At 25.6% G+C, this 22,275-nt stretch overlaps 1 protein-coding gene across 5 annotated transcripts in view; it reads right to left on the bottom strand.

Moving 5' to 3' along the window:
• The window catches only part of LOC119678566 (transient receptor potential cation channel trpm-like), a gene marked incomplete at its 3' end in the record, with an annotated part of 96,281 nt that extends 74,148 nt beyond the window's left edge, over positions 1-22,133 (bottom strand). For 4 of the 5 annotated variants that reach the window (XM_038090463.1, XM_038090465.1, XM_038090467.1 and 1 more), the window contains 2 exon segments: positions 20,009-20,227; positions 22,051-22,133. In XM_038090463.1, coding sequence (XP_037946391.1) covers positions 20,009-20,056 — 48 coding nt within the window. 5 annotated transcript variants of the gene reach the window in all.
• Positions 22,134-22,275: the final 142 nt, after the last annotated feature.

Below are 22,275 nucleotides of genomic sequence, written 5' to 3'. Positions count from 1 at the left end.
AATTAAATTTAAATACTAATTTAAATTTTAGTGAATATAGTAATACAGTGTATGAAATTGTTTTGGAAGCAGCAAATTTATGTTTTTGTTTCTAAGATGTTCACAAATTATAATTTAATACATTTAAGACTTAGAACATTTTTATTATTGTAATAACCAAAACTTAATTTGTACACTTTTTGGAATTTTACTTTATATAAAACATAACATTTACTTAAAATATAGGTAAATAACATAATATGTATATATTATGTATAAGATATTTATTCATACGCATAATTAATTCTTAATTCTTAAAGTAAATTGAAACACATATAAATTTTAACTCTAATAATTTTGTATGTATATTTGTGTTGTATTAATAATCAATAAATATACCAGAATTTTAAAGTTATATACTATAATTTTATATATATTATATAAATATATATTATATATATTCATAAAATATTCACCCAATAAGCAAAATTTTCTTTATAAAAACGAGCACCGTGAGAAGAGTATGTTAAATAAAACAATACTTGAGAAGTTTCCATATATGTGTAAAAAAATGTATGTCCCATTCTAGATTCCATATAAATCAATATGAGCTATATGACTCATATTAAATTGGCTTCAACACTAGATTGAATGATTAAATTGAATAGTCAACTAATTGTTTGCTAGATGTGTTCCAGACAATAGTAAGTAGTAAATAGCCTCGTAGTGAGAATATCTACTAGTAAAGCGAAAATGTAAGATTCTAATAGAGTACCTAACGGTAGAATAAGCAATAAAAGACTATTCGATTTATTATTCATTGATTTAAAAAATTTAAGAATAAATGATTGCAGAAGACTGTAGTGTTAATTAGACACTCATTATACAGTGCACATTTGAATTATGACGCATGAAGATTTCCAATAAGTTTGAATGTAGTGGAGAAAGTGCTTTTAAAGCAACACAGAGTTATCAATTTTTAATGGTTTTGTTTTCTGGTAGCGTTAGGGAAGAGAGGGGAAACTAACAACTAATTTAATTGCAACTATTATTCGACCTCTAGCAGATCGTTTTAAACAAATGATTTTGTAAGTACTTGAAACATCGAACTAATTAATACTGAGCGTTACAGTCCTGAACTGATATACTTCTTGTTGATTTTTCACATCAAAGACATAATGCGTGAACGCCGATTTTAATTGGTACCACTAGCCTTTGGAGCTTATATATTCAGGATATCTCTAACGGATTAAGAAAACTGTATGAAAAACTGTTAGAATTATTTATAAAGGTGAATATTTAAAACAGTAATAATATAATTTTTAATAATATATAACAGATAGAAATTCCAGTTTAAAAGCCTTCTACAAGATACTGGATAAATATGGCTTGAATAATAAAATGATTCTTAAGCAATTTAAGAATATAAAATCATTTGCAATGATATAATTATTATTTATTATTTTGTACCTCTAAATGAACTAAATTTAGTTTAAATTAAAATTAATTAAATTTAAATTAATTGAATTTATTAGTTTTCTCTTTATAACTATTATTTTACCACTTGTTCGTGCATTTCGTTAAAAATACAATGAACCTTCTTTTAAATCTTGGTTGTTTGTGAACTGGTAATGCATTTCCCTTCGATCTAATTACAAAGTCTTAGTGCGGAAACAAACATACAATAAATTACATTTTAAAATTGCAAATATCAATATATCTTCTGCACAAAGCTCAGTTCAGAAGGAATACATGCTGAATCGCCTTGCTGAATCGAATGTGAAATTCTCATATTCATTCAAAGCAAGTACGAAAATAAAATAAAGTTTAAAATTTAGTCTATGCCACGCAACAATTGCTTCGAAAAGGAAAAATCCACTTAAGTGCACTTCAACTGAAGTGAGTGTAAACGTACGTAAAAATGAAACGCACCCACACACTTGCAGCAACAGTTGCAGATTGACTCAAACCGAAAGTGGCTCTTACACACGTACACACACACACAGCAACTTAAAGTATTTGGTACTCATAGCTTAACACAAAAAGGATTTTTAAAATGGTGTTAAATACTTTTCAGTGCGCTACATACAGTTAGTCAATATTTTTAGTTAATGAGACAGATATTAATATATTATATTAATTGAGTTTTTTTTTCACATTCCTTAAAATTGAAAGGGTTCAAAATTTATTGATTAAAATATAGTGTGTAAAAACATATATATATCCAGGCTTGGGGTGACCACATTTCTTGGGCAAATATTAATTATCTTATCAAATTAGGAATGTTTTAACTCCTGGCAAAAAATATTTATCTAAGAGACCACTACAACAATAGTGGAATATTAAACATAAAGTATATTGTACACCTGCATTATTTGAGCTAGATCTGATTAATCTGCCTATAAAAATTCTTAGCGCAGCAACATCAGTGAATGAAACAAGGTAAAAAATGATAAACACTGTCAATAATTGAGCGATTTTCCTTAAAGTTACAACTAAATTAGACATATTTAACGTTATGTTATAAATTGGGTAATATGTCTTCTAACTATTCGCTAATTGAGGACAAAAAGAAAACTATCTTCTTTGTGAAACGGGTTTTGACTGATCTATACGCACTAAAGCAAATCGGGCTTATGAGTGTAAAAAATGTATCGATAAGTTAGTTCAACCTATCCAATACTGTAGTGTATTGGAATCAGACAATTTTTAATAAACAATAAAAAAATCAAAAATAAACACTTTGAAATTTTTATATTTTGTTCTTGAGATTTGAGAAATCGGATCTGTGTAGATAAGTATATAAATTTATTTTAACTAAACGTTAGACATGATACTTATGTTAAGAAATGATAAACAAATTAAACCTGTTTTTTTGCAATAGGAGACAAAGATGTAGCATATTTTTTTGGAAACATATTACATTTATATATCTCTAAATATTCTAAATAGAAAATTGTACCGATTAATTTAAGTTTATATAAATGACGATTTACAGATTTACAGTGTAATGTGGCACCATCTGCACACATCAATGTTGCCTAGATCCGAAAATTTAACTCTTATAACATTTTTGTTTATGTATTCATTATTTGGATTTATTTAAAGCATTTCTCTCCAGTAGTTTTAATGTAGACAAATATTTTTGTAACAAATTTAGAATATCTCATTTAAGTGATTTCATATGATTCAAATCTTTTGAACGTTTTGAAAAGGATTCAGTTTAGTGCTGCTGAAGCACTTCTGCGTGTTTACACAAATTGAATACAAATTTTAACATAATTGATTATGGCCAATGGGAAAAATTTGCTGACAAGGAGTAAAACGAGAAAATATTTATTTCTACAGTGTAAGGATTAGGAAAAATATTTTAAGATTTAATCAAAGTGGTCGAAAAATATACTCATCTTTTGAGATTCTAATAAAAATAAGAATGCTTATTATATATATATATATTATATAAATAAATTCCTTTAAAAATTTCCACACGAACCGTTGTTTACTTTAGCGTAAAATTTAATTAAGCGCCTAAGTGAAGACAAGTTAATTATTCCGTTTTCATGCTTTCTAAGTAAATGGTAAGGACACACGTAGAAGGATCTATTAAGCTCTACAAGGAGCTTAAGGAAATATTGTCGCTAATATAGCATGAACTAAATTACATATTTAAATAAATTTGTTAACCTCAATTTCATATTTTTGTTACTAAGTTAATTTGAATACGTAAATTATGTGTCAAATAAACCATAAAAGCTTTGCTGTATACTCCATAAATAGAATTTGCATCTTGTTAATATGCAAGTTTAAAGTATAATAAGGTTTTGTGAAGGAAGTAAATAGAACACTAAAATAACTAAAGAAAAATAACGAAGTCAGCTAAACAATTAATGCACTTATAAATTACTTTAGGAGCCCCCTATCTTGAGGACTTGGACCAGTTACAGGATCTGACTTTAAATAGCATTTTATGCTTTGCAAAAGGTTCTAAGTGGTTTTAAACCCTTAGGTTTTTCATTATTTATATACGGCATCACAATGGGCCAATAAGCCTAAGTGGATCCACTGGGGATCACCGGTATAACCTAACCTAACCTATAAATTATTAATTATTGGTTTCATATTTCAAAAATAATTGGTTTCAGCACGATTGATTTTATAAGTTCTGGTGTATGAGTAATAAGAACTTTGAACTAACGTTAAGGGCTAATAAGTGCAGAAAATTTTTATTACTTTTGTAAATTGTAATTAAACTTAGTTATAGGGTAGTGTCTTTTTTACTTAATAGAAACTATAGTATTAGATAGAAAAGTTTTGTGAAGTAGGGAATTTGGACAAAAAAAATTATATTATTGTTAATTAACTAAATTTTTGGCTGACCATACAACTGTTTCGAGTATTGCCAAATATAAGCAATAATTCCAAAACCACTGATGATGGGTATTTGACAATACTCGAAACAGCTATGTGGTCAGATAAAAATCAATTTATTAAAAATAATTAAAAAATAATTTTTGTTGTTGTAGTTTACTACGTTTCGAAACATCTCTATTATTATTTTTGTTAAAATTAATTTTTCATAAATAGTTCGATATTTCGATTCTCATTAGTAGCTGGTTTCAGGACACTTGGTGCACTTATTACGAAATTTTATGATACTTTTGACCTTAAATTGAATGTTTTCATAGCACAGAGTAGTATAAGTTAAAAAACACACGCTTAGTTTTATTTATACAATATATAAAAACTTAAATAAAAACTTTGTAATATTGAAATTAGTGGAAATTAAAACACTTCATCATATAACATGAAAGCATTTTAATTTTATTAAAAAATTAGTTGAAATTTACTTGCTTTTGTAAAACTAGAAGTACTTACAATTAATTTAGCTTTACAGGTATTTGTGCAAATATGTTCAAATTAACATATGCAAATATATACGGAAAGCTATTCATTACAAATCTAAAAATAAATATTTAACGTGATTATGATGTTTGTTATAAATCGTAATTGAATTGTGAAATTCCTCTTCAATGCTCCAATTTTTGCGTATCAACGCATATTATGGAATATTCATCCAAAACTTATGAGAGCACTCAGAACTACAAAGCAAAACATAATATCACATTTTCATGTACAAGTGCGCTTAAAAAGCAAAGTTCATAAAGCAAAAATTTGTTATATTTAATGAAAATCCCTTAAGCAGTATCAAAATTTCGTCAAATTACGGGCATAAACTGGAAAAATACGCTCCAATAATTTTAAACGCAATATCAAAATTAACAATAATACCACATAAAACCAACTACAACAGAAGCACCGATTTGTATCCTACAACGAAAAGGATACAAAAGTGTCGACTTTTGACTCCAGTTTTATTTTTATTAGCAGATTTTTTTTTTTTCATTGCGGATTTAAAAAAATATTTTTTACACTTGAACTCAATAAACACTTTGCATACATATCAGCTTAAAAATAAATTTTTCTCTTCTGCTGAAAGCCACAAAAATTATAAAAAACTGCGCTACAAACGTTTTAACCGGAGAAGGAATTCCAAGGATATCAGCAAAAATTCGAACAAAATTTTGCATTTTTAAATTCACACAAGTATTTCGTTTGTTATTCAGGCAGTCGACAGCAGAAAAAACTTCTTATTTTTATTTTTTATGGTTATGACATTTTCCAAAAATTTAAGTGGAATCCTAAAGGAGAACACGTTTACAAGAAGAACAAAGACATCTGCGATATGAATTCAGAATGCAACCAAAGGAAGAAAGTTTATCCGCGAACATAAAAAGAAAATCTACTGATTTGAGACTTCATTGATTAAATAAATTCGCATTTTCGGCTTATCGGTATTAAGGAGTGTAAGAGGTGCATAATTGAATTACGAAAGTTAAGTTGTAAAAATTGATGTCTCGAATGTAATAAATTATTTCGTTAGTTAATGTACGCAAATGGATAATAATGCCATTCCGAAGATTAAAGAGATTTTTTCAAGATTTCAGAAATGAATAGATACTTTTGTATTTTTTTTTCTTTCACTTTAATTGTTGGTTTAAAGCAGTATCATTATATCCAGAACAACATAAGGTGAAGGAGAACTTACTTCAATTTATTTAACGAAGTTGAAAATATCGTTATACTTTAGAATTTGTAACAGGTACAAACAAAAAAAAAATGAAATATATAGAAGAAATTGTACATGAAATTAAAAAAAAATAAAGAATAAAAAATTTTGAATAAGAAAAAATTAATTATATAAAAAAATTTAAAAAAATATAAATAAAAAAAAAATAAAAATAAAATAAAATAAATTATAAAAAAAATATAAAAAAAAATTAAAAGAAATTTAAAAAATTTTAAAATTAAACAAAATAAAAAAATATAAATAAAAATAAAAATAAATGAATAAACAAAAAAAAACTAATAAGAAATTAAAAAAAAAATTTATATATAAAAAATATATATAAATAAAAAATATAAAAAAAAAATAAAAATAAAATATAAAAAAAAAATAAAAATAAAATATAAAAAAATATAAAAAAAATTTAAACAAATTTAAAAATATTTAAAAATTAAATAAAATAAAAAAATATAAATAAAAATAAAAATAAATGAATAAATAAAAAAAAACTAATAAGAAATTAAAAAAAAATATATAAAAAATATATATAAATAAAAACATATAAATAAAAAAAATCCTATTTAATTCCTGATACTTGAAGTCTCATAAAATTATTTACTAATAATTAAATACAAGAATTATTTCCAAAACCACTGATGATAGGTATTTGACAATACTCGAAACAGCTGTATGATCGGCCAAAAATTCAATTAATTAAAATAATATAAAATTAATTTTTGTTGTTGTAGTTCACTACTGTTCGAAAAACCATTTATGAAATATAATACGTTTCTATTAAATATAATAGTTACTTCCGTCTGAAAAATTTGACCTTAAATTACAACTTATATTCACTAAATAAAAAAATGTAAATAAAACAAATGAATAAAAAATATAAATAAATAAAAAATATGTAAAACAAAAAATTATTAAAAATAAATAAAAAAATAAAAATAAAATAAAAATAATAAGTAAAAAATGTGTATTGGTCTTTAGAAAATAGAAATAATCATTGAAAATAAATATGAATCTAAAATTCGAAAAATAAAAGAAAGGTTGAATAAAGAATTTAACCAATTTTAAATGAAATGCATTCCATCTTTTTCTTTAATTTTTTTAACAATTCTGAATTTCTGGGTTTTCCTAAGTTCTTTAAAGGAGTACTTTAGGTACAAGAGAACTTTTTCAAATTGAACAAATCAGAAATAATTGCACAAAAAATGCAAAATCGTTTTCATATATCAGCAGATTACTTCGTATATATCAAAGTGGGTTCCACAACCAATATATAAAGCTAATTTAATTAGTCAATTGTAAGAAAATTATACGCATTCAGTAGCTATTATTGAATGTAAATGCTCGTTGGGATCAGTTTGGCACCTAACAATAAGAACACAGTGATTAAACAGTGATGATGATTAATACAGTTTTGCATGTGATTAAATCAATTTTCGAAACAGTTTTGCTACTCTGATGTTGTTATATCTAAAAACTAGGGATTGAATGTTTCAACGGTTATAGCGTAGAAAAACCCTCGCCATGCATTTTTTTCTTAATTTTTAGGAACAAAAAGAAGTCATTGGGTGCCAAGTCGAGATTATAAGGCGGATGATTAATCAAAACGACATTTTAAGCACTCAGAAACTTTCTTGTTTGAGTTTAGGTGTGGGAGCTCGTATTGTCGTAATTAAGGATGATTTTCCTTCGACTGATGGTTCTCCTAAGTTCTCCAAAGAATTTCGGCAAACAAATGGTTGTGTACTACTCAGAAATGAACGTTTTACGTTATTCAAGTTTATGCTAGAAAATGACAAACTTTCAAACAAAAATGTGAATATTCATATAGCCTACGCGAATAATAGGTATATCATAACCTATATAACATATTCATAACATATCCAAAAATTAGCCTTCAATTTGTTATAAAAAAATCCTATTGTACCATCACTTCATAGAGTGAAAAATTAGTTGTCTTAATTAAACTATAAAATTTTTAAACTTTTATAATTAGTGGTCGTGCAATTCACTTAATACTATAAGTTCACGAAATACCGCTTAACACTGTTTAAAGGGTCATGTTATGCTCCAAAAGTCTCTCGCTTCTTAGACAAATCTTAAAATGAAGGTTTCAAGTTATTGTGTTAATTAAGTTGGTTCTCATCAATTACTTTCAATACCATGAAGTCAATTTAAAGAGAAAACTTATAGTATAACTTTTATACATCAGTCTGTGTATTGAAGGAGTTAGAAGAAAATTTGTTTAGCAAACTAAACTTAATTTATATTTTGTTTAGGTAAATCGATAAACTTTGAAATCTTGAATGTCTTAAAAGTTGTAGGATAACAAAGTTATGTAATAATAATAGTGAAGATATCAATATTCAGAAAGTGAAGTCCTTCATTCTCCAATCCTTGAAAGTTATCAGTTTGTTGTGCAATGAAATGTATTGCAGTTGCAGCATAAACAATTTTCATAATGTCTTCCAAAAGGCATGGATGGGGTTGAGTATTGCTTCATTTCACTATACTACAACATAAAAAAGTCGGTTTTTTTTTTATTCTTTTCGAATAAAAGTCAGACGACAAGGAAGTTTGCTATGCCACTCTGTGCCTCCTAGGAAACATTTTGTCCCCATAAAATGAAATATTGTGGCAGTTCTTCTTCTTGGTTGCGCTCGCTCGGCAAATAAACTCAAAATTGTCAATAAAATTGGCAACAAATGTTGCAAAAAAATGAAGCGGAATTTTCTTATTTCTTGACTTGATTTTATTTACTTTTCTTTAAATGAGAGAATAACACTACAGAACAGTAGCACAGGAAATGTCTCTGGAAAGGACATTGCAATAAGATGCGCATAATAGCAACATTATTGCCAATGTAGATATCCTGATATCAGTTGACATTGTTGTTCCAAGGAAATTTGCATTTCGATATTTTTCTGTTTTATTTTTTTTTTTTGATTTGGAAGTATTGAAAAGTGAAAGTTTTTTAATATAAAAACGAACTTTCTTTCTTTCTTTTCATCAATATTCAACTTTCTTTATAGTATTTTATATATTGCATTGAAATGGATACTTCAATTTAATTGAAATATTTTATTTCAATTGAGTTTAGATTTCTAAATTAGATTGTTTCTAGAAATTAAATTAATAATAATTTAATTCAAATTAACTTTTATGTTACGATAATTTGACATAATGATTGCTTTTTTCCGCTCACGAAGCAAAATTTTAATTTCCGCAAATTTAATTGTTAATTGCAAATATAAATTCAAAATTAAGTAATTGCGATCAAATATACTCTATTGAATAATTAGTGATTTGAAATTTTAACTACAAATAATTTTTCACAAAACAATTAAGGATTATTAATCAAAATTAGCTCCAAATGTGTGAGAGTCAAATATATACCACGCATTTCCTCCTAAATAGATACTTTACATTGTATGAGTTTTAGTTCACAATGTGTGCGTTGGTCTAAAATCTTTTAACAAAAAAGGATATGTAGTCATATACGTTATTATCGTATGCATACAGGTTAGGTTTGATTGTGAAATATTCGTATAACACCTAACCAGTTAAGCCTAGATTATATGAAAACCACGTTTCCGTGCGTGACCTGATTCGCTGGAGATATTGCATGTGTGGGATGTGAGTTGAATTGGTGTGAATTTTGTTTTAACTAATCTAGTTCATTATTTACACATCAGTACCTTTCTATAAATTTAGAATATACGCTAATGAAAATTAGCTGAATTTTGTCTGTATTACTCTAACGTATCGGAAAGCTACTGATGCCTGAAATGGTGCTAAACTGCTATCAATTAAAATTGCATATAATTTGCAACTCATGGTGTAAACATAATTTGAAATACGTTTAGGTTTCATTGTTTCATGAACTGGTAATTTAAGCTTCACTGAGGCGATGTATATTCTTTGAAATATTTTTCATATGTTTCTATATATCAAATTAAAAATTTCATCAATAAATTGCATAAATAATTCAAATAACAATTTTATACCTCATATGAAAATGTTTTAAAAACAAAATTTTTGCATAATATAAAACTGTATTCAATAAAATTAAAGATGTCAAAATAAATTATTGGTGGTTTAAATAAATTGTATTTTATTTTATTTTTAATAAACATTTTTAAATAGCAAAAATCACTACAGTAACTGTAGTCGAAAAAATATTAAAGCAATGAGTATCAGAAATCTCCTTCAGATCAGAATTGTCCATAACTTATTTAGTGTAGTAGCTCGTTAAATATTTATCTGGAATCATTAAATATGATTCGTTCCGAGAAATTTTCGATTAGCCATCGAAAATATGTTGCATGACTTATTTTACTAAATGGCTTAGTTAAAGTGTGCCCAGGCGAGTTAAATTTTCATATTTAAATTTATGTTTATGGTCTTTTGATTTGTAGTTTTAAACAATACAAACAAATTTGATAATTATGTAAATGCTTACTTTAAACTAAGCCAAACTATAAATATAAACTATAAATATATACAGACCTATTCTGTCTATCCTATTCTTTAATAAAATTTTTGATTTTTATAAAGCAGAAAGCTTTTTAGTATTCTGGACACATCTTGACAAATTTCAAAGCTCAAGTACCTAGTGCTTCTCACCACACTATGGTGTAAAGGGTTTTGTATACACGGTTGCCACTTGAAAATTTTTTCCTGTACCAAAATTGGTTTAAAAAGATACAATTTCTGTAAAAAAAGGTCCAAAATTTTTTTGAATAGGTCCGATAGTATAAATACTATACACAAAAGTATATGCTACAAGTGCATATAAGACCATATTATATGACAGTGACCAAGCTCATTCGACAACAGAAGAATTTATACATAATAGAAAGTTATGATTGTAATCGTTTTTGCAATCAACTTCACTTTTGCAATCGATACTTTCAGACAATATAGAGCTAAAAAAATATAAAATAATAAGAATGTATTAAAACATTTCAACACACCTAACCTGTCATCAAATTATATATCTTTTAAAAAATATGGTGCTAGAATAAAGCAGTATTAAGATGTTATTGATACGTTAAAAATTTTTTTATATACTCGTACATATTATCTTTACAAAATACAGTTAATCACCTTTATAACTTAAACGTTGTTATATAAGATCATTATGTGGAAGTAATAAGACCCACAATCAATCACATTTTAAATTAGTTTGATTATGATTTCATATAATATTGAGGTTCGTAAAATATAAAAATTTAATAGTTCACTCAGAGAGATATGCTCTAACCACTTACTAGTTAAATTAACTTGATCATATTATTGGAGAAATTGATTGAACCAACATAATGCGTTGTAAGAATATTTTGACCTAAGATTTAGTTAAAATTTAGTTAATCTAACCAAATTAATTTGCTGCATGTTTAAATTCACAATATACATTATTTCATATAATTATACAAAGTGAAATAGATAGGATCATTATAGTAATATTAAACGGTTGAACGATATATCGATATCGATTGAACAATGGTATTTTCTGATATGGCAAAAATTGAACAAAATAGCTAGGTTTAAATGTAAGCTGACTAACTTAAGATTTAGATTTAGAATGATAAAACTACTGGATAGTTTTCTGCACATCTGCGAATTTAGAGTTTAAATTTGTTAACATCTTCCATCTGTAAATAAATTGCGGACAGGATTTGAGCAGCATTAATTCAAGATCGCTCTTACCACAATTCTTATATTTTTTACACTACAAACTTTCCAAAAGAAGAAAAGCGTCGTATTTCCCAATGATGATGGCATGTCCGTGATGCATTCAGCCGCTGAGTAAAAAGTGATAGTTTTCTGGTACAAGTTTTTAAAAAACAATCCCTCTTTCAATTGTGAATAAAGTAAAATTACTGGGCTTGACTTTTAATAGTACATTCATTTAAAAGAACCATATTAGAAAGAAAAAAATAACATACAACTTGAAATTTCGCATATTACGGCCATTAAAACATGAAAAATTAGGAGCTTCCTAATAGAAGATTCCTAATAGCTCTATTATATTTTAGATAATTATACATAATATTATATATGTTACACAATTCTAAGGATTTCATATTAATCCATAATAGAAGAATTAAAAGCGTTTAACAGTATATAAAACATAGAGGTCTCAAAATGTTTTAAACAAAAATGTTCTTTCGAATTCAGCACTAACAAGAATCTAGAATAACAGAAAATATCAAAAGACTCGTAGTATAAGTACCAGAGTCCAAAGAATACTTGTCGGTCGACTCAGTTCTAAAGAAAAATAATATCAAAAATTCGAAAAGCATTCAAAAAATTAAGTATAATTTCCAATAATGTTAAAAGAGCTAAATTTAAAATAAAAAAAGTTGCACATCCATTAAACTATTTAATAATATTATATCTTAAATATATTTTCTTTTGAAAGAAATTTAACAGCAGCTTCTCCGATATATATTTGAAAACTATATCTGATCAAAATTAAATGTGAGTAATTATTTTAAAAATACATTAAATGAAAAAAAATAAATTTTATAAATAATAAATTCTTGTTTTATAATATAACAACGTTAATGAATCGTGACGAAACCTACGCAAAGATAACTACATTTTTATTTTTTTTTTTTAAATTATTTAAAAAATTTTTGTTGTTGTATTTCACTACTGTTCGAAAAAACCTCTTAAATTATTTATTTTATTTGACGACTTAAGTTTAAAAACAAAAAACATGACGAAAGGAAAAATTACAAAATATTTTAATCACGTTCTTATGAAATTACCTAGTATGTAAAGACAATTTTTAATAAGTAATTAGTAATAGTAAAATTCTAATAAATATTATTATAATTATTTTAATATTTTTCTGATTATTATAATATTTTTTTAATTATTTCAATATTTTTTGTGAAATAGTTTGTATGGTTTTTTAAATACTCGTATTTATTATTAGGTGCAGTAATTATGAATCAACACATAAATCTATTAACCTACTAAGACTTATATCAATTAATTTAAGTTTAATGTTTTCATATAAGCTATACTACATTCTAGAAGAAAGAAATAAACGTTAATCTTGACGTAGCTCCAATACGCTTTACACAAACTACTACGTTAATAATAAAATATTTATCAATGGATCTAGAAAAAAGTATTCAAAATTTGCCACCAAAAATGTGAATCACTTTTGATTACATAGTATAAAACGCTTCATTGATAACTCCGTTTGGTTCTGTTTCAATAGCGACTTAATATGGTTCTTTAGTTAGTCTATGCGGAATCTAAACATTGAGATAGGTTTTTTTGTAACCAGTTTTACTTAATCACTTCAGTTAAAAAGTGGATTAGAATTGATTTACTATAACATCAAGATGATAGTGAAGTTCATTTTAATGTTTATTTTATCGACTTCTTTGGTGATAAGTCAACCAATACATGCAGCATCTTAACGTAAAAACTTCTGGGAGAAAGAAGGGCGCACAAAATGAACTACATTAATAAATTCTGAAGTTATGCATCTTAATTGAAATATTTAGAATTATTTGAACTAAAGAGAAGTACTACACCTAAAGCGACATCACTTTCATTAACATTCAATAAATGTACATGTCTACTTGACATAATATATAATATTTTTTTTAATTAATAACGTTATTGACTTCAAGCTTACTTATATGTTTATTTGTGTTTTTAAATAAATTTAACTGTTTTTAAATATAGTTCATTGTGGCCTCATTATATCTACAAAATTATCGTATAATCAAACGTGCAATTTGTAGAGTTATAAAACTTTATTTCGAAAAGATGCTTTGTATATAAAAAATTACTAACGGGTAAATAATAAGTTTATACGTGCTTCATACTTGCACTATTATTTTTTTAAAGATTATATATATGAATTAGTGAGTAATATTTTATCGAAAACTGTTTTAATATATTCTTGTAATCTCTTTGATAATGCTAGAGTAACTGGTATTATTAGAATTAACCATTTTGAGTGGTTACAGTCTTAGTATTCAATTGCGTAGTATTCCTTTGTTGCTCTACTATATGTGCCACTGAATAAGTTTTCTGAGATTTTTTGATGGGATTTGATAGCTCTCAGCAATAAGCGAGTAGTACAGACACTAATATTACGCGCTAATGTTCTAAGCTTGCTGAATGAAATAAATAAATTTCAAGTTTCTATAATTTATATAGCCTAAGATTTTATAGAGGAGCTCATGAAAAAAATTTCAATCCGGAACTGATGAGATCAAAAAGGTGTCCGATTTATATAAGAATGACCCATATATATAACAATTTTTTATGTGTATAATAATTTTTTTAAAAGTTTAATTAAGTTTTTAAAAATGCAATTAATATTTCAGAAATATTATCAATTTTTTAAAATTATAATTATTTTTTTATAAATAGAAATGTTTTTATAAATAGAAGAAAGAGATAATAATATAGCACATCTCTTTACTAAGGAATACGATTATTGATTTTATTAAATAAAATACCAGAAAAATAGTTTTAACCAAATTACACTTAGTTTGGAAGGTAACTACAAACTGAAGAGTGGATTAGATTTTTATGCGATAGGTTAATGTAATTAAAACAATGTCTTGGCAAGGAAATGCTCTTAAATAAAATGACTTCAGATGCATATTAAGATAAATACACTATTTTTTCAACAGCTGATTTGTATGGACATTATTACTTATTTCATTCATATAGTAATTTAATGTGACTGGATAAAAAATAATTAAATTACAATATTTCATTCCGATGGATAAAGTCCATTTGCTGACTTATGCACCTTTAGAGATCATAAGTTCTCCATGTGATACCTAATTTAACTAATATCATCTATTTGCCGTCTTTCGATGGACCTAACTTAAAACATTGAATGTAACATATATTTTAAGAAACAACAGAACATATACACAAATACAAATATAACAAATACAAATATAAATATTGCTGAATATATTTTTCCTGTATGTTTTATATGGTGTCCAATATTACTTTCATTCCTTTACAGACATTTTATCAAACTTTATACACCCTTTATACTTCATGAAAGAAAATATATAATTTAATTAATCACATTTTAATTATTTTTTATTAATTCATAAACATAAACGAATTTGTATATAACTTATAGCTTAAACTTAAATTCTTACAAATTAGACGTTTTAGATATAAAATGAGTATCGTAGTTAATCTATCTTTTACTGTTTACTATTTACTGTTTTGTGTATATTATTCGGCGAATATGATTTCATTATTATAATTTTTTATTATTATCTAATTAATTTGCTAAGTTACAGAGCTGGAAAAATATAATAAGAGAACTAAATATGAAGCTAAGAGCTATACATAATAACACTAAGAGTAACTTAAAGAGATATACAAAATATCTAGACTTTTTATTTACAAAATAAATATAATATTCGCAAATAGAATAAAAAAATGTTGAGAACATTTCTGAGAGTTCAGTAAAAATAACAACAGAGAGCGGTACGAGTGTCACATGCACTCATATTAAAACTTCATTTCGAAAATTAAAAATATTTATTTTTGCTTTTATTATTTATGAGGTTTAATATTTAATAAATATTTAAATTGTTTGTATATAAAATAATAACAAATTTATTACTTACAAATACCCAATTTGTGTGGAAATACATTATGCCACTTAAGGTTTATGAAGAATAAAATTTATAGGTTTCAGCAATAGAAGAAAACAAAGAAGTAACACAAATTTATCAACTCTGCTTGACCATGTATGAAAGCATAGCGCTTTGTTGCAAAATTAGCTCTAACAGAACTAAAAGAACTAATTGAAGCAAATATTCTATATTCTGGCCCGCAAAATTCACGCTACGTTTTCAAAGACCGCAAAATTTTATACTAAAATGGATTGAGTCAGATATTTTGTCATACTACAGACAAACAAGTTCAGCCAAAATAGAGAAAAATAAATAATCACAATCACAAAGGCGAATAATCGACATCGACAACAGAGAGTACTGGAAACAATATCAGCGATACTGATTAGTTATATGAAGTAGTACGAAGTCTATAGTCTATGTCGAAGAGCGAATTTCTTTGTAAGTATCTGACAATTGCATGAGAAATTCTGAATAGAAAATAAAATTGATTCGAGTAAAAATTTTATAAAATATAAACTTTAGTATCAGTTGAGAGAGCTTGTTAATTGATTATTTGAAATGTCTAAATATATGACAACTATCAGTTAACACTGTTAGCTTCAAAGTTTCAAACGTCATTAATAATTAATTTCACATTAAACTATTTACGTCAGAATCAATTAATAGTTCACACAATTCTAATAAAAATAATTAAATTAAAATAAATAAAAAAAAATATTTGATTGAAATTTGAAAATATGTTATTAAGTTATTAAGTGGATATGTGGTGTTATGTGATGAAAAACCAACATATGAGATGGTTTTATGAAGAAGTTAAGCCAAGTAATTTATTATTAAAATTTGTTTGTTAAATAAAATTCAAAAAAAAAAAATAAAATAAAATATTTTAAAAATATTTCTATTATAACTGTCATATCTTGTCTTGTTAATTATATACTTTGATAAGTTAGATATTACGCACATGTACTGTCAAAATTTAATGATTTTTTGATGAATAGAAGGGGAATTCTTACATCTAACGTGATATAGTCAGATGTCATTGATGTCACTTGTTAGATGGCTCTTAATATTTCTTTAAAAGAGAGTACAAAACAGTAACCAATTCTATACTAAAAAAGTTGAAAACGGTTCTATAATGTATTTTGTAGTGATGTCAGTGTCCTTCTTTACTGAAATTCTCTATCATACCTATGTTTTCGTTACCAATATTAATATATTAATTAATGTACATTAATTAATATAATATAATACATTAAGTAAGGTACTAATTTTATTTGATAATCTTGTTTATCTTGTGGTAGAATTTATAGTATATGCAGTTCAAAAACATAATTCCAAATCCATATTAATTGCAAAGACATCATCGAATTTGTGGATGAATATTAATAATATCAGTAAAAAGTTTTCACTGAAACACAGCAAATTGGAATTAAGTACTCTAAAAACACAAATTTATCACAAATATTTGGGCTAATAATAATCCTGTACATAGTTCGTTTCGCAGTAGTTAAAGTAGCTCGTAGGTAATTTTTGTTCCTTCCGACGATTTACACTTACGATCAATTTTTAAATAAAAATTCCATTTTAACTATCAATCACTTCCTACATCATTTAATTTAGCATAGTAAGTCTTTATGCTTTTTGAAAATTTTTTTAAACTTTTTCATAGGCATTTGCATATTTGTCAGTCTTTAATGGTTGTAAGAGACGTACAAAAACTTTGAACCAATAATCTGAAGAAATATCACTTCAGGCGCAACAACTCAGGCGAAAAAAGTAATAGTTCTCGAAGAAAAAGATTCGCTAAAGTCAAATATAACAACAATGACGCAAGTAAGTCCGAACATAGTAATTGTGATGTTAAAAAATATAGTTGAGAAACTGAACTTTAATTGACGGAGCACACAAGTGCCAGTTCCAAACCAATAGAAATCCAAAATTTAAAGCCCGCAAAGATCAATGAAATAGCATCATAGAAAAAAACGAAAGATCTCAATTTAGTATTATCCAGAATATGTAGCAGACTAAGCATCTAAAGTATATACTCGACCTGCATACATTCAAACAAGCACACATGGTGTAACATATTCAAATCATAAAATTTCGATTCCGGTGATCAGTTCGATTATCTTACATGCAGCCCGTATATGAGTACAAGCTCTGAAATAAGTAACGTTTAAGCAAACGATTGAAAGACGTAAAATATCTAAGGAAGGGGATTTAGCTGTCTCCATCTACATACAACAGAAAATTCCATGAAGAACACCAAATTAATAGCATGATAAAATGACAAGCACAATAACAGCAAACTGTGACTCTGAATAGAAAAAGTAACCTTATCTATCCCAGTGATAAATCAGTTACGCTCTTTTTATTTTATTTCTGGATATGTCTTTAATATAAGCAGTTAAATATAGGACCCAATTTTAATACACTTTGTTTTGCTATAGAAGAGATGGAGGATATAAAAAGGTACAAATAACTGTCACTCTTGATATGAGAACTTCAAAATCAAGAGTTTATATACGAATAATTGTACTGAAGAAGATATTGATGTTATAAGAAACAATGCAGGCTAAAATTATGTGAATAATAAATAGTTAATATTCTACTATTAAATATCTTCTATTAAAAAATAACTTAAGTTACAATAGAGATAGAAGGCAAAAGCTATGTAAATAACTGACACTTTTCATATAAATATCCTAAATGTTGTCCTAAGTAAATAGTTCAATTTCATATACTTTTAGTTCTACGATTAAGAAGAAATTAAACAGGATAGGAAGCTAAATAAAAAAAATAAAGGTGAAGGATAATATTCAAATAATCTTTATTTTAACAATAAGCAAGAAAAGATAAATGTTAATAACTGACATTGTAGATACTTCCAAAATCTACTGTTATTAAGAAATAACAGTAGATACTTCCTTCAAAATAAAAGGAAGATAAAACAATATAGTATTAAGTATTATAAGTAATAATACGACTTTTTGGCTTAAAAATTTGAATTTAGATACTTTGATTCAATGATTCACAAAACTATTTTAATTTTTCACACAAATTTAATCTCTTTGTACTTAGTACATGTCTTATGTGATACTTTAAATAATATTCATTAAATACATTATTCTAATTAATTTGACAAAACTTTTGAATTGCTTTAACACTTAAGTGCAATAGAGCAAAACTCAAACAAAACAAAGTAAAATGCTTTTAAAAAAGCGTGAGAATAAATTTCTCACCTTCATTTCAAAAAAAAAAAAAAAGCGTTAAATTAATTATAACATACATGATAATAAACAATTTTTTTTTTAATTCGATAAGATATCTTTTTTTATCTACAAAGCGATAATTTAGATGACTAGCAAACAGTAACTTTTGTATTTAGTCAATTCAATACTTATTCATCGCATTCGGTAATACAGAATAAAAAAACATTAATTGATTTAAACTTAACTATATAAGAATAGATATATTAATTATATAAATGCATTATAAAAAATAATTATACTTAAATCTAAATATTAATATTTCACTAAAATAAAAAATATAATTTGCCGCTTCCAAAATATAACTGGATTTCCACAAACTTTTCTACTTTTATGTATGTTCATGAACTATGAATAGATAAAAATTCTTTACTATTATTAACATTAAAAGCATACTTTTTGGCTGAAAACTACAGTATTAAATACAAAAATGAGCTTATTTGCCAATTTATTCATTTTCTTTATATAATATAAAAGTAATTACGACAAATATTACTAAACCGTAGCAGTAAACTATTTAATCATACCACAAAAAAAAAACATTATAATAATATTATAATAATAATAATAATTATTTATAAAACTACAAATGCTAGTAACTGTAGTGCATAGACAATTTAAATTTTTAGAAGCCCACTTTAAGGCTTATAAGCAAAATAGATACAGTTTCAGTTAAATATATAGAAAATTAGATAAACGAGTTTAAAAGCAGTTTGGCAGTTAGTCAAGTTACATTTACAATAGAAAATCTTAATTAGAAATTTAGTATGTAGGGAAAAAAAGTTATAAAAGTATTTCTGAACTTTTAGAAGGAACGAAAAGTGTAGAATTGAAAAGAGAAATAGGATATCAAAGGATAGATAGCATGGTGAATTGGTTTGGAAATTCATAAATATGTACTTAAAGTTATAAAGATTATAATAAATAAAAGAGTATATAAATTTATTTTAAGTATATCTTACCGGTTTTGCTTTGGGCTTCTGCTTTCCCAAACGCTTCTGCTTCAACATATTCCAATTGGCCGCTCTGTTACGCGGATGATATGAAGTTAAGCGCGCCTGCGGTCGGTTGTATCCTGCCGCCAGCGCCAATTTTGATTATGGAAATGACTTAATTTTTGGTTAGAGCTATGAGGTATCGTTATGTAATGGAAAATTTGTATACGCTTATTTTTTATGTATCTATATATAAATTTAAAATGAAATATTGTTTTGAACAAAAATCAAATATCTTTTTTTGAATCGTTTTATTATTTAAAAATACATTATTATTTAGACAAAAAAAAAAACAAAAAAAAGAATTCATAATTTTACTCAGCAACACTAATCAGGTGAAAAGTTCCATTTTATCACTATATAGTATATTTTATTTATTTGTTATTTTTTTATTACTAAAACCCAATGTAATAATGCATCGTGTTCAATAATATATTTTTCTTGAGGAATTTGATAACAAGTTAGCATCTTCAATACTTATACTCAAAAATTGCTATTTACTTTTTTGATCCACTGTAATAAATTATAAAAACATATTTTGTCAATGTACGCTGACTACTTTGACCTTTAGCTGCTGGTCTAGTCTAATTGTCTAGGACAACATTTATACGTGTTATACCAAATAGGCATTTTTTACGCTTAAGTCAATTGAGGACTAAATTATCTCATCAACCATGTTGCAGCTAAATCAATAAACTGAAGTAACTTCCTAGGAAAGTCAATAAATGCAATTGGGAAAGTCCATTCATAAGTTTGGAGCATTTGGCTCTGCCACCTGAGATTAAAAGTTAATATTATTTGTATAGATATGTAATACTATCCGTATAGATATATACATATTTGCTCTTAAAAATTGGAAAAATCCAACATTTATTAGTAAGTAATACTTGAATTTGTGGAAAAATGTGCTCCGGCTAGAAAGGTGTACCTCTCCGCGGTAGAGGACATTCGCATCTTCGGTGGAAGTGTTTAAGGAAAATGAATGTTTCAACGTTTAAGGAAAATGATTGGTTAGTTCAAAGCTTACTTTCTAAAATAAGCTTACTTTCTATATTCTTATATATTATGTGTTTTTTAAAGTAGAAATTCATGTCTGTAGTATCTAAACGCCATAACCATAAATTATTTCTATATCTTTATATATGTATTATATGTGTATTAGGGAAGATATTCACGTCTTTATATACTGAAGCGTCATAACGATAAATGATAAATGTTTTTAGATCTTCAAGTTCACAACATTTTTTGTTTGATCTCAGTGAATGTATAGCATTAATGATCTTTTAAGTACTAATATTTATAACTTTAAATATGATTGTCACCTTAATGATAGTACTAATGCTAATAATAATATTTGATAGTTTTACAATTTATTTAAATTAAAATCAAAATTATTAAGAGCATATATATATTCATAATGAAACCGATCATTTTTATATGGAACTTTATATTACCTATATGCCCATTTTATAAACTTATATATAAACTAAGAATTATAAAAAATAAATATTTTTTAAAATAAATTAAGATACATTATTAAATTCTTTAACTATTAAACAACAAGTAATTTTCCTTTAATATTTCAATTCCCTCTTTAACTTATGTATAACAATGTTTTTCAAAATTATATAGGCTTTTGTATCTAAATAGCATATAAATGAGAATTGTGAGTATATCATAACGATATGCAGTTGACCCTTATGTTAATGTAGTTATAATTTCCAGGCACCAGGGACACAATTTAGAATAAGTTAATTATGTTATGCATAGTATGTACATTATTCCATTGAACCATATGTTATAGAGACAAAAATAAAGTGTTGACGATACGATATGAAATGGAAAACCTCTTCACCATTAGAATTTGTTGATGATTAAAATTATGAATGTTATTTTTGGACAAAAGACAAATTATCAAAAACACATTAATGACAATATTACAAAAATCGATTAAGTAAAATTTATTGTTTTTTTTTATATTGAAATATATTATATTTTAAAATTCTTACCTTTCGAGGTTTTCTTAATGAAACAGTACGTGAATAGTGGTGATAAATTTGGACATGATTCGAAGTAAATTTTCCCAACATCGGTTTTGGCTTGTCAAACTTTTAGTGTACACTAAGGAATAAAACTGTAAATATAGAAAAAATATATATTTTTAAAATTTATAAAGTAAAACTTAATAATATTTATATTGCTAAAGGATAACTATTGAATTTTAGTAAAACTTA

This window comes from Teleopsis dalmanni, chromosome 2 (assembly GCF_002237135.1).
Source record: "Teleopsis dalmanni isolate 2A chromosome 2, ASM223713v2, whole genome shotgun sequence".
NCBI lineage: Eukaryota > Metazoa > Arthropoda > Insecta > Diptera > Diopsidae > Teleopsis > Teleopsis dalmanni.
The sequence above is the reverse complement of the archived record's forward strand: the minus strand, read 5'-3'. Positions and strand labels throughout refer to the sequence as shown.